The sequence below is a fragment of the Haliotis asinina genome, chromosome 1 (assembly GCF_037392515.1).
Source record: "Haliotis asinina isolate JCU_RB_2024 chromosome 1, JCU_Hal_asi_v2, whole genome shotgun sequence".
In the NCBI taxonomy this organism is placed as follows: Eukaryota; Metazoa; Mollusca; class Gastropoda; order Lepetellida; family Haliotidae; genus Haliotis; species Haliotis asinina.
The window spans coordinates 55805673-55822381 of record NC_090280.1 but is presented as its reverse complement, the minus strand read 5'-3'; the positions used below and the strand labels follow the sequence as shown (position 1 = coordinate 55822381).

General features: G+C 41.1%; 1 protein-coding gene and 7 non-coding genes across 11 annotated transcripts in view; all 8 read right to left on the bottom strand.

The window, feature by feature from the left end:
• Positions 1-349: 349 nt before the first annotated feature.
• The window catches only part of LOC137281126 (uncharacterized), a 53979-nt gene continuing 37619 nt past the window's right edge, over positions 350-16709 (bottom strand). The window contains exons 1-6 of one of the 4 annotated variants that reach the window (XM_067812266.1): positions 7293-7634; positions 4859-4930; positions 2825-3010; positions 1658-1864; positions 975-1126; positions 350-566 (exon numbers count right to left, since the gene is read on the bottom strand). In XM_067812266.1, coding sequence (XP_067668367.1) covers positions 387-566; positions 975-1126; positions 1658-1864; positions 2825-3010; positions 4859-4925 — 792 coding nt within the window. In that variant the 5' untranslated portion in view covers positions 4926-4930; positions 7293-7634 and the 3' untranslated portion in view covers positions 350-386. Of the gene's footprint in view, positions 567-974; positions 1127-1657; positions 1865-2824; positions 3011-4858; positions 5030-6948; positions 7135-7292; positions 7635-16709 lie in introns of those variants that run through there. The other 3 variants (XM_067812272.1, XM_067812269.1, XM_067812258.1) reach the window with 3 other exon arrangements.
• Positions 8839-9002, bottom strand: LOC137258862 (U1 spliceosomal RNA). Its single transcript, XR_010954658.1, has one exon. It is a non-coding gene; the product is annotated as a U1 spliceosomal RNA (small nuclear RNA).
• LOC137258836 (U1 spliceosomal RNA) lies at positions 10084-10247 on the bottom strand. The gene has a single exon (XR_010954653.1). It is a non-coding gene; the product is annotated as a U1 spliceosomal RNA (small nuclear RNA).
• LOC137258856 (U1 spliceosomal RNA) lies at positions 11329-11492 on the bottom strand. Its single transcript, XR_010954656.1, has one exon. It is a non-coding gene; the product is annotated as a U1 spliceosomal RNA (small nuclear RNA).
• On the bottom strand, positions 12574-12736 carry LOC137258951 (U1 spliceosomal RNA). The gene has a single exon (XR_010954676.1). It is a non-coding gene; the product is annotated as a U1 spliceosomal RNA (small nuclear RNA).
• Positions 13818-13980, bottom strand: LOC137258982 (U1 spliceosomal RNA). The gene has a single exon (XR_010954683.1). It is a non-coding gene; the product is annotated as a U1 spliceosomal RNA (small nuclear RNA).
• On the bottom strand, positions 15062-15224 carry LOC137258957 (U1 spliceosomal RNA). Its single transcript, XR_010954677.1, has one exon. It is a non-coding gene; the product is annotated as a U1 spliceosomal RNA (small nuclear RNA).
• Positions 16306-16469, bottom strand: LOC137258848 (U1 spliceosomal RNA). The gene has a single exon (XR_010954655.1). It is a non-coding gene; the product is annotated as a U1 spliceosomal RNA (small nuclear RNA).

Here is a 16709-nt window from a genome sequence, read left to right as displayed (position 1 = left end):
ACAGTGTAAAACGTTTTCTAGCAAGTCTAACCCGCATTCTGACCACACCTGCAATGCTGAAGCCTTAAATGAAGCAAGTCTAAATTTCCGGCAGTCCGGGATCTCCCTTGTCACTGGGGCCCCTTCTCATTTTAAATGGAATTGTTTGTTCCTATCAAAAATCAAGGAAACGAATAAGGGAACACATGAAAATCCCGTATATACTTCCAGATTCTCGCCCACAGTGCAATACATACCTTATAAGGAAAAGTGAGTATACATGAGTATACCTCCCGAGACTGCAGCTTTCTTGTGTTCGTGTTGGGAAGGGAAAGCCAAGGGAAAGGCGCAGCTCACAGACAACGCTGAGTCAGTAGCCATATCACATTTATTACTACATCCACCATCTACCAGTGCAATCCTAGTTTCTTCACAACTGCTTCTGGACCAGTAGTCTTCTTTTCACACCACAGATGAGACCAGTGGTACTTGGCGCAGTACTCGCCCCTGGTGAACGTAAAGCACTCCACGTCCAGCACGCCGAAGAAACCGATGCCCACTTCGTTTGAAGCCGAGTTGTTCACACTCTTCCAGGAGGGAATAATAATTGTTACATTTAAAATTTCACATATACTAACCTGGAAGACATTAAGGACCATCCACTTCGTCCACATAACTGTACGTTGCCTGTTATAGCCATGAAAGACGAACTGTGTTGTGCGTAAGAAAAAGTTGCAATTCGGTTTAATTAATCTGTTAAGTTTTTGCTAAGGTCTGCCAATTGATAATTTTCCACATGTGTTATGAACTACCCGCCTTTTTCATTTTACTCTGGTTTATCCCTCGTGAAATAAATGTAAAATTTACAGAAACGAAAATGAAAACACACAAACACATAATACAAATACATAATAAACACATAATACAAATACATAATAAACGATAAATCGGTTGGGGGTGGGGGGGATGTGAGGGAGTCCACGAAAACTGTATACCTTGAGGCACTGGTATAGGGCCTTATCACAGTCACACAAGCTCAGCGTCCATGGGTACAGGTTCTGGTAATGATATTTGGACTGGAAAGCGTCGATGAAGTATGGACAGTGGTCATGTGTTCGGCAACAGGCGTCAGTCTGTCTCGAAGTCCCTGAAATAAATACAGAATTTGAAATATTCTCCATCGCATGCAGCCATTAAGGACATTCCGGAGAATAGTGAGTGAGAGAGTTTAGATGTACTTTAGCAATATTTCAGTAATTTCACGGGGGAGACAGACACACATTGTATGAACATGGAAGAATCGAGCCCGGGTCTTCGGCATGACGAGCGAAAGCTTTAACCACTAGCCTACCCCATCGCTCCTGTCTGTTGCCACTCAGATAGTGACTACAAGTCTGTCTCACAGTCTCTGAATCACATCATTTCCCCCTACTGCTAGACTAACAGCTGGTCTGTGAAATGAACATATTTTACTGAAAAAAACGTTCATAGTGAAAAAAAAATAATATAATGAAATGGAGCCCTGAGACTTTCTTCATTACCCTACTGTCTCTCCCTCCCAGCAATGCTAAAGCCCTAAATGAAGCATGTGCAGATTTCCCCAGGTACCTCATTTAATAACAAGTAATCCCAACCATATAGGATATTCAACGAGGAAAATAAGGCCGACGAAACTAACCCAAGTCGTCGTAACTGTTGGCGACGTTCCCCTCCCCACACCACTTGGTCCCGGGGACGATGAGGAGGCTGCTGCCTGACCCCGCGGGCTGAGCGGTCTTCTCGGGGGCGAATGGTTGAGGCGGTAGAGCGGCAGGGGCGACAACTCGGTATGAGAACTGGTGACGCTGTTCACAGAGACTCACCACATCTTTAACTTTTGACTCTCCTAAAAGAGTGAGTGAATTTAGTTTTACGAGACCCTCAGCAAACTTACTGGTATATGGAGGCGATCTGTAAATAATCATGTCTGAATCAGACAATCCAGTAATCAACAGCATGAGCTATACCTTAGGGAACCGAAGACGTGTGTCAGCCAAGTCAACGAGCGTGACCACCCAAAGTTGTTAGTAGCCTCTTATTACATCATGGGTTACTGAAGATTAATTCTTACCCAGACCCTTACGGGTGTCTCTTCGAAACTTTTAAAGACGAGGTAGTAGTTTTCTTAACGGCAGACCATATACTGATCTGTTCATCAAGTTGGGTGTTTAGCTATCCTTCCATTTGAAGCCTACCCATGAAAATTCGGGTTTGAACTGATCACAGACTAACGGGATGTGGTGGCCAGTATTGGTGATTTGGCTGATACGTATCCAAATTGCGTAGATCAGTGCTCAGGAAGTTAATCACTGGACTGTATGGTAGACTCGTTTACTAACACACCGCCACCATGTATCTGGAATAACGCTGAGTGTGACGATAAGCAACAAAGAGTGAACACTTATTTGAAGCCCGCTAGCATGATATCACGTGGTAACGGTTTAATCCCCACGCCATGTGTACGACGCTGCCCTGTGAAATATTCTTGCCAAATGATGACAGTTTGTAAATACTTAATTTTGAACCTGAAGATAGAGTGATGGATATGATGGTCATCTGACTTTTAAAGTCAGGAGAGAAGCTGAATGGTCTCAACTTACATTTTTATGTGGATGAATTTTACCTGGATTTTTGACGTGAAGGATGAACACCTTAGCGCACTTGAACGACCAGTTTGCTCTTGGCTATCTAAGGCAACTAGACACTAAGACACTAGTAAATGGTATGTAAATATTGTGCAATAACACGAAGGATGTCATTATGTTCTTGTATAATGTTTGATTGAAGTTCGGTCAAAAGATCTCACCAATTGTTTTCGTGACGACATTTTGATTGCCCAACAGCTTCGTCACGGCATCTTTGTCATGTGACACTGAACATTTGAGGACCCCGCGAACCCTACTGCCAACTGCCTCAATGAACACAGTGCCATCTGTCGCCTGGATCTCGAGACCAGAAGGAGACAACTCTGTCTGGACATATGCGATGTCGTCTGTGAAATGAAATTGCAAACATCATAATGTATCAAATCCAATATAGTAAATAGATGATCAATAAACATGATTATGGTAATCTGACTGACTGATTGGACCAACTAAGGCGAGAGGTTCACATGCCATAGGAACTGCAATGGGAATACAAGTGGGAAGGGCAATGTACTTAATACAATGACAATTCCCAAATGCTTATTGTATTTTCGGAAGACACACCCCTCGTTAGGTTCGACACAGTTTCAGCAGAATCGAACATTTAGTCAAGTGGTCTGCCTGATGTAATCTTTCCGTTGAAATGCGTGCCGGTTTTTGTAACAGGTTCCAGTTCAAGAAAATCTCGATTCAACCTAGAACCAAAAGTGTGGTTCTGTTTGCCACTGACGTCCACCGTCATCTAGATAGACAGGTGTGCTTGTGTTTGCCATTGACGTCCACCATCATCTAGGTAGACAGGTGTGGTTGTGTTTGCCCCTGACGTCCACCGTCATCTCGGTAGACAGGTGTGGTTGTGTTTGCCATTGACGTCCACCATCTCGGTAGACAGGTGTGGTTGCGGTTCAGCGGTTGTTTGTTGTCTGACGCACATAAACCACTGTAAGCGAGAGGTGAAGTAGCCCAGACTGGTTTACAGTGCTAGCTCACCGAGATATCATGCCTCAGTTAAGTATGAATACCTTACTCAGACACATTATATTGACTGCAGGCCGACTAGTCCTTATTGCACCTATTAACGCCTGGTAGGGTCCGAAAGTACCACAGTTTGACGTCGTCTTGGTATGGCGCGGCCGTGTATCGAACCTGCGACCTTCCGATCTAACCACTATTTCACGGAGGTTCATCGTCAGTGGGAAGATTACGGGGAGTACAAGCACAATTGGATTTGATTATTGTTTGGTGCACCACACTCAGCAACATTTCCAACTACAAGTCCTCCGTCTGTCAACAATCGAGTCGGCACCAAACTGTCCACGCAGAGAACCGGTATTTGGAAGTATAGTATATAAACCGTGTAAAGTCGGCAAATTGGGAGTACACGGTGGGTATATGGAATATATAAATAGGATCAGTAAAGTGGAAGTATATAGTCGGTATACTGGATTCTTTTATAGGATCGGACTTCGGAGGTAAAGGAATGGTATACGCCAAGGCAAGTTCGGTATATTGAAAGCAAGAGTATGGAAGCACAGGGCGGGTAGTTAGGAGTCCCGATCGTTCCAGCAGTAGACGTGATGCTCATCAATGGAAGGAGCTACCACCATTCTCCAACTGGGTTTCCGCTTCAAGGAGACACATGCATTCACATGTGTCACGTGGACTCAAGGAATGTTTGGTGAATCGTAGAGATTTAAGTTACACTTCCAGAGGCCTATATAAATCTCAGCATACCTCTTTGATATTCGTCATTCGTAATTTGTGAAATGCTTAATAGTTTTGAACGTGTGTGTATTTGTGAGATAGATTTTGCAGATTTGGGGCAAATATAGGTCAAAGTAACATTTAACGTGCAATACAGGTAAGACAATTACCATCACAGACCTACAGTGGACTTGCAGACCTCAACTTCCACTCACTACCGAACCATAAGAAAGGTGTGATAGACACCATGATGCACGTGTAAAAGACACCTTGATGCACGTGTATCTGGTGCTATGCTGCACGCACACGACTGAACACAAGAGGCTTATTTCTCAGTTATCTGGTTTATAGCCGTAGTGAGTTCAATGTAAAGCTATTAAGCTGAATGCATAATCTCTATTTCAGGACGCCGCAAACGTCAACTATCCATAAATCACATAGGTACATATATATCCACACAATTACATCCAAACGAAGTAACTTCGACGTACCCGGATGTAGAGCAGCAACCGTCAAAACCATGCACCCGAGCCATGAGAGAACGACACCCGTCGCCATCTTGTCTGTGAGCATTGCAAAGAACGTTTTCAAGGGAGGGCAAAGTGCGAGAGCCATATGTTTATGAAGACATAATTCCTTATCAGCACCTGGCCTTACATAACTGTATCGAGATCTCCTCCCTTACTGTGTGACCGACATACATCTCGTGCCCTTCTGATTAAAGTTCTGAGTCATGACTGAAAAAGCTCATACTACTCAAAAGAAGTTAAAGAACATCCGATTCCACACTGGAGAAATCTCCAGAACCTTTTGTTTCTAGGCATTGTAAGTCTAGGTTAACGCCGCACTCAGCAAAATTTAAGCTACATGGAGGCGGTCTGTGGATAATCGAGTCTGAACCTTTGTACTACAATCCAGAGATCGACAGCATGAGCATTGATCTACAAATGGGATAATATGGCGTATCTACAACGTCAACGAGCCTGACCACACGATTCCGTTAGCCGCCTCTGAAAACAAGCCAGGGTTACTGACGATCAAAAAAATTCTAACCCGGATCTTCACGAGTACACTGGAATAACCTTTGCCAGATTCGAACTCAAGCTTTTTGACGCACTCAAGCCATTTTGACGCATTTTATCTTCTCAGCACCATGATGTTCTGATGAGCCACTTTGACTTGATAAATACACGTCCTGAATGACCAGTGAGTGCCACGCTACACAGCAACAGTCTGACGTCATGGTAACGTTTTAACCTATATGACTTGCAGTTGAACTGTAATATCAAAGTTATGTTGAGAAGTATATTTCGGGTGAAAATGTCGTTCGGTGATGCTTGAACCTTAAATTCGATTGCAGAACTAGATGAGATTGTGTTGGGTGACGTAAAGGAATCACTTCGCTACCCGTGAAGATCCGGCCTAAAACTGGTCTTCAGCAACCAATGGTTCTCCTTCTCAAGAGGCGACTGCCGGGACCGGGTGTCCAGGGTCCCGTTTCACAAAACTCTCGTAAGCCTAAGATCTCGTAACTTTTCTCGTAACATTTGCACCTCCTATGTTACAGTATACAGGTACAAGTGCTACGAGAAAAGTTACAAGATCTTACGGTTATGAGAGTGAAACGGATCCCAGTCTCGCTGACTTGGCTAACACATGTCATCGGTTCCCTACTGATCGATGTTCATGGTACTAAACCCTTCTCTGACATATCTTAATTCACATCAATTTAGGAATATCCCAGCAAATTAAGTTACGAGTGAGCATCGTTTACGTCACTTTAATAAATACTTCAGCAGTATCACAACAAAAACACCAGAACTGGCGTGGCTTGCGATAACTAGTGAATGAGTGTAGTTTTACACCGCTTTCGGCAATATTCCAGCAATATCACGGTGGGGTACACACTGTACCATGTAGGCAATCGAACCCGGGTCGCCGTAACTATTGAACACTTCAACTACCAGGCTACCCCAGCGGAACTTGCACAACTACACCCTACATCCAAGAGACTATTTCACATCATATTTACGTTAACCCACACGACATGGTTTATGTCTGGGATTTTCTTATCTCGTTTGACGAATCAGAATAACATTATACACTTGGACATAAAATCAATGAAATGGAACGCAATGCATGAGGACGATCTTACCATATACTATACTACTCGACAGAAGTCAAAGTATACCGAGTAATTGTATATGTAATTACATGCACGAACTGATTCTTGTCTAGCTTCCTTCAAGCGTTTGCAAGAGGCTACAGGAACAATACTTAACTCGTTATGGTCTTTAAAAGTCATTGACGAAGTTAATACAATATATACATGCACTTTATTGCGATATTCTAAAAACTCTAAACTACATTTCAATTAGGAAATACATCTGTCGACGTTAAAGTAATGTATTTTATTCGATTTCGTGCCATAAGTTTAGGCACATCACAGGTGGGTTACAAAAGCTTGAATAGTATTGATTTTTTTGGATTGAATGCATTATCGGCTTTTGAGCGTTAAAACATTGTAAAACATGCCTCCCATGAATCCGAAACCCCAAGGTTAGCTCCACATGTATCTTACCTGAGATATTCGCTCAATTCGCCGTACATGTACACCTTCAGGTAATATTGAGTTGGGTGTGGTTAACCGTCCATATTGAATACCTTGATCGACCAGTGGTCAAATTCGAACCAGCAGATCAGAGCAAGGGCAAGACACGAAACTCCGTACAGAAAGTACGCAAGCAACAGGTGACTACAGGATATCAACGAAATGGTCAAACAGAACGATCCCGTTACATACATCGCCAGGAGCAGGAGAATGTTCTTATCAAGCGGCACAATTTACCCCAGTTATTATTCATGTGTTGTCGCGACATTAATGAACATTTCCTCACCGTGCTAAGATAATATAACTTATCTTACCAGATAAAACTCAGCTGAATTTCCATTAAATCTGCAGTTGCCGATCACCAGCCTGAAGATTCCAAGCGAGGTACATAGTGGCTTTGAGACAGATAACACGACTGACGGGGAGTACAGTCATTTATTGACTGCCCGGATTAAACAGTCTGCTGGGAGTATATAAAGTATTGACTGCCCGATATATAGCTTGCAGTATTGACACTGTGGATATAAAAGTATTCATGCAGTATCTAGAAGAAGCCACAGCTGTTCACGGTATTGAGGAAATGGAACAATGCAAAGTAGTTACACCGCGCTGCCATGGTAACTCTAACATTCCAAGAGAGCTGCAAGTGCGAGTATGTTTGTAGTCCGCGTTTATCAAGGCAAGGGGGGTGGGGGGTGGGCAGGAACGGGCTTCACACATTGCACCCTTGTAGGGAATATCGAACCCGGGTCTTCGAAGAGAGAGAGAGAGAGTTGTGGGGTGGGGGGTGGGGTGGGGTGTAGTAATATGTTGTTTCGATTTTCAGACATGTGGTTGACTCACGTCGCATGGCTTCGGGTGCATCACGTGATCCAGTTCAACGCCAACGCTGTACGACCATACAGAAAAAATACAAGTAGTCGGCGCAATAGTCGATAAATACTCTACTTTATTTTCAAACATAAACAACATAATCATCCACACACAAATTCCTTACAAAATTGTTTGAAATCTCTCCGGATAAAGTTGATAGCTTTAGGACTCATATATAACCACTCTTATACAATGTACGTAGCAAACTGCAAATTTAAACGTAAGAAAACTTGTGTGTAAAGTCTCATAAGAGTGGTTATTGGAGCAATATTTATGTTTATACTATATTTATACAATGTTTCACTAATACACTGGATATTCACACAAAACTGGCTTAAATCCAACGCTACTTTCATGAGGAGATTAACCTTTATAAGTTCCCCCAGAAATACATTCTACACAGAGAAGGTTTCTGGACTGTTCTGTTTTTCAATTGCAATTATAAAGGGGTTAGCGCGCACGTATATAGTGATATACGTGGCGAAAACCTCAAACTCAATCAAACACTAGACAGCAATTGAAATGATAAATACCACTTAAAATTGGAGCTGTTTGTATCATTTTCAAATACACATAACATAATCATCCACATAATAATAAATTCCTTACAAAATTGTTTAAAATCATTTACGCTGAAGTTGATAGCTCCCGGACTCCTGTACAACCGCTCGTATACAATCTACGTAGGAAACTGCAAGTTTAATTAGGAAAGCTTGGGTGTAAAAGTCTGATACGGGTGGTTGTAGAGAAATATGGGACTTTGCTTATACCATACATATACATACAATCTTTGGGGATTATTAAATGAATACAAATATTATACAATCTCACTACTACACTGGATAGTCACACATCCGAGAAATGTGTGAAAACTAGCCGAAATCCAACGCTACTTTCATGAGGAGATTAACCTTTATACGTTATTCCCGAAATACATTCTACAAAGACAAGGTTTCTGGACTGTTCTGTTTTTCAATTGAAACTATGAAGGGGTTAGCGCGCACGCAAACCCCCACACTTATAAATTACGTACTCGAGTCACCCCTATTTGGCGGTGATCGCAGGGGTCAGCCAAACCAAGGTGCAATGGCAAGGCCTCACCCTGGGAGAACCGAAGCTGAGAACGGTCACCTCCCGTACCAGGTAAGTATGCTAGTTCACATTTTCAACACACAACGTCTTCTGATAGGGGTTCTCACTCAACTGAGGTGGCATCACGAGTCTATCTCCGATTGTTAGAAACACCAGCTAATAACCTCACAGCATTGTCAACAGATATTTCTGTCTCAGTACTTGTTCATATTTTGGTCGATATCATTCACTTCATTTCCTTCCATTTATCACACAGGTACACATTTTCTCACCTTAACCTATCTTGGAGAAGAAACATGCACATTACCGCAGACCTACTTCATACGTCTCTCCACAACTGCATCATCATACATCATACGTATAGAAAACGTTTATTGTAAGTTTCTGATTTTCAAAACTAACATTCAAAATTGTTTCCGTGAGTTCACATCCTCCTGATTTTTTACGAACGTTTAAATATCAAAGTACATACTTCTAGCAGTACTCGATAGCAGGGGCGATGGGGTAGGTATGTGGTTCAAGTCTTTGCTCGTCAAGCTGCACACCCAGGTTCGATTCCCAACATGGATTTAATGTGTGAAGTCCATTTCTGGTGTCTCCCGTCTTGGTATTGATGAGTTAGTGATATACGTGGCGAAAACCTCAAACTCAATCAAACACTAGACAGCAATTGAAATGATAAATACCACTTAAAATTGGAGCTGTTTGTATCATTTTCAAATACACATAACATAATCATAAACATGATAATAAATTCCTGACAAAATTGTTTAAAATCATTTAGGCTGAAGTTGATAGCTCCTGGACTCCTGTACAACCGCTCTTGTACAATGTACGTAGCAAACTGCAAGTTTAATTAGGAAAGCTTGGGTGTAAAAGTCTGATACGGGTGGTTTTGGAGAAATATAGGACTTTGCTTATACCATACATATACATACAATCTTTGGGGATTATTAAATGAATACAAATATTATACAATCTCACTACTACACTGGATAGTCACACATCCGAGAAATGTGTGAAAACTAGCCGAAATCCAACGCTACTTTCATGAGGAGATTAACCTTTATACGTTATTCCCGAAATACATTCTACAAAGACAAGGTTTCTGGACTGTTCTGTTTTTCAATTGATGTTTTAAAGGGGTTAGCGCGCACGCAAACCCCCACACTTATAAATTACGTACTCGAGTCACCCCTATTTGGCGGTGATCGCAGGGGTCAGCCAAACCAAGGTGCAATGGCAAGGCCTCACCCTGGGAGAACCGATGCTGAGAACGGTCACCTCCCGTACCAGGTAAGTATGCTAGTTCACATTTTCAACACACAACGTCTTCTGATAGGGGTTCTCACTCAACTGAGGTGGCATCACGAGTCTATCTCCGATTGTTAGAAACACCAGCTTATAACCTCACAGCATTGTCAACAGATATTTCTGTCTCAGTACTTGTTCATATTTTGGTCGATATCATTCACTTCATTTCCTTCCATTTATCATACAGGTACACATTTTCTCACCTTAACCTATCTTGGAGAAGAAACATGCACATTACCGCAGACGTACTTCATACGTCTCTCCACAACTGCATCATCATACATCATACGTATAGAAAACGTTTATTGTAAGTTTCTGATTTTCAAAACTAACATTCAAAATTGTTTCCGTGAGTTCACACCCTCCTGATTTTTTACGAACGTTTAAATATCAAAGTACATACTTCTAGCAGTACTCGATAGCAGGGGCGATGGGGTAGGGATGTGGTTCAAGTCTTTGCTCGTCAAGCTGCACACCCAGGTTCGATTCCCAACATGGATTTAATGTGTGAAGTCCATTTCTGGTGTCTCCCGTCTTGGTATTGATGAGTTAGTGATATACGTGGCGAAAACCTCAAACTCAATGAAACACTAGACAGCAATTGAAATGATAAATACCACTTAAAATTGGAGCTGTGTGTATCATTTTCAAATACACATAACATAATCATAAACATGATAATAAATTCCTGACAAAATTGTTTAAAATCATTTAGGCTGAAGTTGATAGCTCCTGGACTCCTGTACAACCGCTCTTGTACAATGTACGTAGCAAACTGCAAGTTTAATTAGGAAAGCTTGGGTGTAAAAGTCTGATACGGGTGGTTTTAGAGAAATATAGGACTTTGCTTATACCATACATATACATACAATCTTTGGGGATTATTAAATGAATACAAATATTATACAATCTCACTACTACACTGGATAGTCACACATCCGAGAAATGTGTGAAAACTAGCCGAAATCCAACGCTACTTTCATGAGGAGATTAACCTTTATAAGTTATTCCCGAAATACATTCTACAAAGACAAGGTTTCTGGACTGTTCTGTTTTTCAATTGAAACTATGAAGGGGTTAGCGCGCACGCAAACCCCCACACTTATAAATTACGTACTCGAGTCACCCCTATTTGGCGGTGATCGCAGGGGTCAGCCAAACCAAGGTGCAATGGCAAGGCCTCACCCTGGGAGAACCGAAGCTGAGAACGGTCACCTCCCGTACCAGGTAAGTATGCTAGTTCACATTTTCAACACACAACGTCTTCTGATAGGGGTTCTCACTCAACTGAGGTGGCATCACGAGTCTATCTCCGATTGTTAGAAACACCAGCTAATAACCTCACAGCATTGTCAACAGATATTTCTGTCTCAGTACTTGTTCATATTTTGGTCGATATCATTCACTTCATTTCCTTCCATTTATCACACAGGTACACATTTTCTCACCTTAACCTATCTTGGAGAAGAAACATGCACATTACCGCAGACGTACTTCATACGTCTCTCCACAACTGCATCATCATACATCATACGTATAGAAAACGTTTATTGTAAGTTTCTGATTTTCAAAACTAACATTCAAAATTGTTTCCGTGAGTTCACATCCTCCTGATTTTTTACGAACGTTTAAATATCAAAGTACATACTTCTAGCAGTACTCGATAGCAGGGGCGATGGGGTAGGTATGTGATTCAAGTCTTTGCTCGTCAAGCTGCACACCCAGGTTCGATTCCCAACATGGATTTAATGTGTGAAGTCCATTTCTGGTGTCTCCCGTCTTGGTATTGATGAGTTAGTGATATACGTGGCGAAAACCTCAAACTCAATCAAACACTAGACAGCAATTGAAATGATAAATACCACTTAAAATTGGAGCTGTTTGTATCATTTTCAAATACACATAACATAATCATAAACATGATAATAAATTCCTTACAAAATTGTTTAAAATCATTTAGGCTGAAGTTGATAGCTCCTGGACTCCTGTACAACCGCTCTTGTACAATGTACGTAGCAAACTGCAAGTTTAATTAGGAAAGCTTGGGTGTAAAAGTCTGATACGGGTGGTTTTGGAGAAATATAGGACTTTGCTTATACCATACATATACATACAATCTTTGGGGATTATTAAATGAATACAAATATTATACAATCTCACTACTACACTGGATAGTCACACATCCGAGAAATGTGTGAAAACTAGCCGAAATCCAACGCTACTTTCATGAGGAGATTAACCTTTATAAGTTATTCCCGAAATACATTCTACAAAGACAAGGTTTCTGGACTGTTCTGTTTTTCAATTGAAATTATAAAGGGGTTAGCGCGCACGCAAACCCCAACACTTATAAATTACGTACTCGAGTCACCCCTATTTGGCGGTGATCGCAGGGGTCAGCCAAACCAAGGTGCAATGGCAAGGCCTCACCCTGGGAGAACCGATGCTGAGAAGGTCACCTCCCGTACCAGGTAAGTATGCTAGTTCACATTTTCAACACACAACGTCTTCTGATAGGGGTTCTCACTCAACTGAGGTGGCATCACGAGTCTGTCTCCGATTGTTAGAAACACCAGCTTATAACCTCACAGCATTGTCAACAGATATTTCTGTCTCAGTACTTGTTCATATTTTGGTCGATATCATTCACTTCATTTCCTTCCATTTATCATACAGGTACACATTTTCTCACCTTAACCTATCTTGGAGAAGAAACATGCACATTACCGCAGACGTACTTCATACGTCTCTCCACAACTGCATCATCATACATCATACGTATAGAAAACGTTTATTGTAAGTTTCTGATTTTCAAAACTAACATTCAAAATTGTTTCCGTGAGTTCACACCCTCCTGATTTTTTACGAACGTTTAAATATCAAAGTACATACTTCTAGCAGTACTCGATAGCAGGGGCGATGGGGTAGGTATGTGGTTCAAGTCTTTGCTCGTCAAGCTGCACACCCAGGTTCGATTCCCAACATGGATTTAATGTGTGAAGTCCATTTCTGGTGTCTCCCGTCTTGGTATTGATGAGTTAGTGATATACGTGGCGAAAACCTCAAACTCAATCAAACACTAGACAGCAATTGAAATGATAAATACCACTTAAAATTGGAGCTGTTTGTATCATTTTCAAATACACATAACATAATCATAAACATGATAATAAATTCCTTACAAAATTGTTTAAAATCATTTAGGCTGAAGTTGATAGCTCCTGGACTCCTGTACAACCGCTCTTGTACAATGTACGTAGCAAACTGCAAGTTTAATTAGGAAAGCTTGGGTGTAAAAGTCTGATACGGGTGGTTTTGGAGAAATATAGGACTTTGCTTATACCATACATATACATACAATCTTTGGGGATTATTAAATGAATACAAATATTATACAATCTCACTACTACACTGGATAGTCACACATCCGAGAAATGTGTGAAAACTAGCCGAAATCCAACGCTACTTTCATGAGGAGATTAACCTTTATAAGTTATTCCCGAAATACATTCTACAAAGACAAGGTTTCTGGACTGTTCTGTTTTTCAATTGAAATTATAAAGGGGTTAGCGCGCACGCAAACCCCAACACTTATAAATTACGTACTCGAGTCACCCCTATTTGGCGGTGATCGCAGGGGTCAGCCAAACCAAGGTGCAATGGCAAGGCCTCACCCTGGGAGAACCGATGCTGAGAAGGTCACCTCCAGTACCAGGTAAGTATGCTAGTTCACATTTTCAACACACAACGTCTTCTGATAGGGGTTCTCACTCAACTGAGGTGGCATCACGAGTCTGTCTCCGATTGTTAGAAACACCAGCTTATAACCTCACAGCATTGTCAACAGATATTTCTGTCTCAGTACTTGTTCATATTTTGGTCGATATCATTCACTTCATTTCCTTCCATTTATCATACAGGTACACATTTTCTCACCTTAACCTATCTTGGAGAAGAAACATGCACATTACCGCAGACGTACTTCATACGTCTCTCCACAACTGCATCATCATACATCATACGTATAGAAAACGTTTATTGTAAGTTTCTGATTTTCAAAACTAACATTCAAAATTGTTTCCGTGAGTTCACACCCTCCTGATTTTTTACGAACGTTTAAATATCAAAGTACATACTTCTAGCAGTACTCGATAGCAGGGGCGATGGGGTAGGTATGTGGTTCAAGTCTTTGCTCGTCAAGCTGCACACCCAGGTTCGATTCCCAACATGGATTTAATGTGTGAAGTCCATTTCTGGTGTCTCCCGTCTTGGTATTGATGAGTTAGTGATATACGTGGCGAAAACCTCAAACTCAATCAAACACTAGACAGCAATTGAAATGATAAATACCACTTAAAATTGGAGCTGTTTGTATCATTTTCAAATACACATAACATAATCATAAACATGATAATAAATTCCTTACAAAATTGTTTAAAATCATTTAGGCTGAAGTTGATAGCTCCTGGACTCCTGTACAACCGCTCTTGTACAATGTACGTAGCAAACTGCAAGTTTAATTAGGAAAGCTTGGGTGTAAAAGTCTGATACGGGTGGTTTTGGAGAAATATAGGACTTTGCTTATACCATACATATACATACAATCTTTGGGGATTATTAAATGAATACAAATATTATACAATCTCACTACTACACTGGATAGTCACACATCCGAGAAATGTGTGAAAACTAGCCGAAATCCAACGCTACTTTCATGAGGAGATTAACCTTTATAAGTTATTCCCGAAATACATTCTACAAAGACAAGGTTTCTGGACTGTTCTGTTTTTCAATTGAAATTATAAAGGGGTTAGCGCGCACGCAAACCCCCACACTTATAAATTACGTACTCGAGTCACCCCTATTTGGCGGTGATCGCAGGGGTCAGCCAAACCAAGGTGCAATGGCAAGGCCTCACCCTGGGAGAACCGATGCTGAGAAGGTCACCTCCAGTACCAGGTAAGTATGCTAGTTCACATTTTCAACACACAACGTCTTCTGATAGGGGTTCTCACTCAACTGAGGTGGCATCACGAGTCTGTCTCCGATTGTTAGAAACACCAGCTTATAACCTCACAGCATTGTCAACAGATATTTCTGTCTCAGTACTTGTTCATATTTTGGTCGATATCATTCACTTCATTTCCTTCCATTTATCATACAGGTACACATTTTTTCACCTTAACCTATCTTGGAGAAGAAACATGCACATTACCGCAGACGTACTTCATACGTCTCTCCACAACTGCATCATCATACATCATACGTATAGAAAACGTTTATTGTAAGTTTCTGATTTTCAAAACTAACATTCAAAATTGTTTCCGTGAGTTCACACCCTCCTGATTTTTTACGAACGTTTAAATATCAAAGTACATACTTCTAGCAGTACTCGATAGCAGGGGCGATGGGGTAGGGATGTGGTTCAAGTCTTTGCTCGTCAAGCTGCACACCCAGGTTCGATTCCCAACATGGATTTAATGTGTGAAGTCCATTTCTGGTGTCTCCCGTCTTGGTATTGATGAGTTAGTGATATACGTGGCGAAAACCTCAAACTCAATGAAACACTAGACAGCAATTGAAATGATAAATACCACTTAAAATTGGAGCTGTGTGTATCATTTTCAAATACACATAACATAATCATAAACATGATAATAAATTCCTGACAAAATTGTTTAAAATCATTTAGGCTGAAGTTGATAGCTCCTGGACTCCTGTACAACCGCTCTTGTACAATGTACGTAGCAAACTGCAAGTTTAATTAGGAAAGCTTGGGTGTAAAAGTCTGATACGGGTGGTTTTAGAGAAATATAGGACTTTGCTTATACCATACATATACATACAATCTTTGGGGATTATTAAATGAATACAAATATTATACAATCTCACTACTACACTGGATAGTCACACATCCGAGAAATGTGTGAAAACTAGCCGAAATCCAACGCTACTTTCATGAGGAGATTAACCTTTATAAGTTATTCCCGAAATACATTCTACAAAGACAAGGTTTCTGGACTGTTCTGTTTTTCAATTGAAACTATGAAGGGGTTAGCGCGCACGCAAACCCCCACACTTATAAATTACGTACTCGAGTCACCCCTATTTGGCGGTGATCGCAGGGGTCAGCCAAACCAAGGTGCAATGGCAAGGCCTCACCCTGGGAGAACCGAAGCTGAGAACGGTCACCTCCCGTACCAGGTAAGTATGCTAGTTCACATTTTCAACACACAACGTCTTCTGATAGGGGTTCTCACTCAACTGAGGTGGCATCACGAGTCTATCTCCGATTGTTAGAAACACCAGCTAATAACCTCACAGCATTGTCAACAGATATTTCTGTCTCAGTACTTGTTCATATTTTGGTCGATATCATTCACTTCATTTCCTTCCATTTATCACACAGGTACACATTTTCTCACCTTAACCTATCTTGGAGAAGAAACATG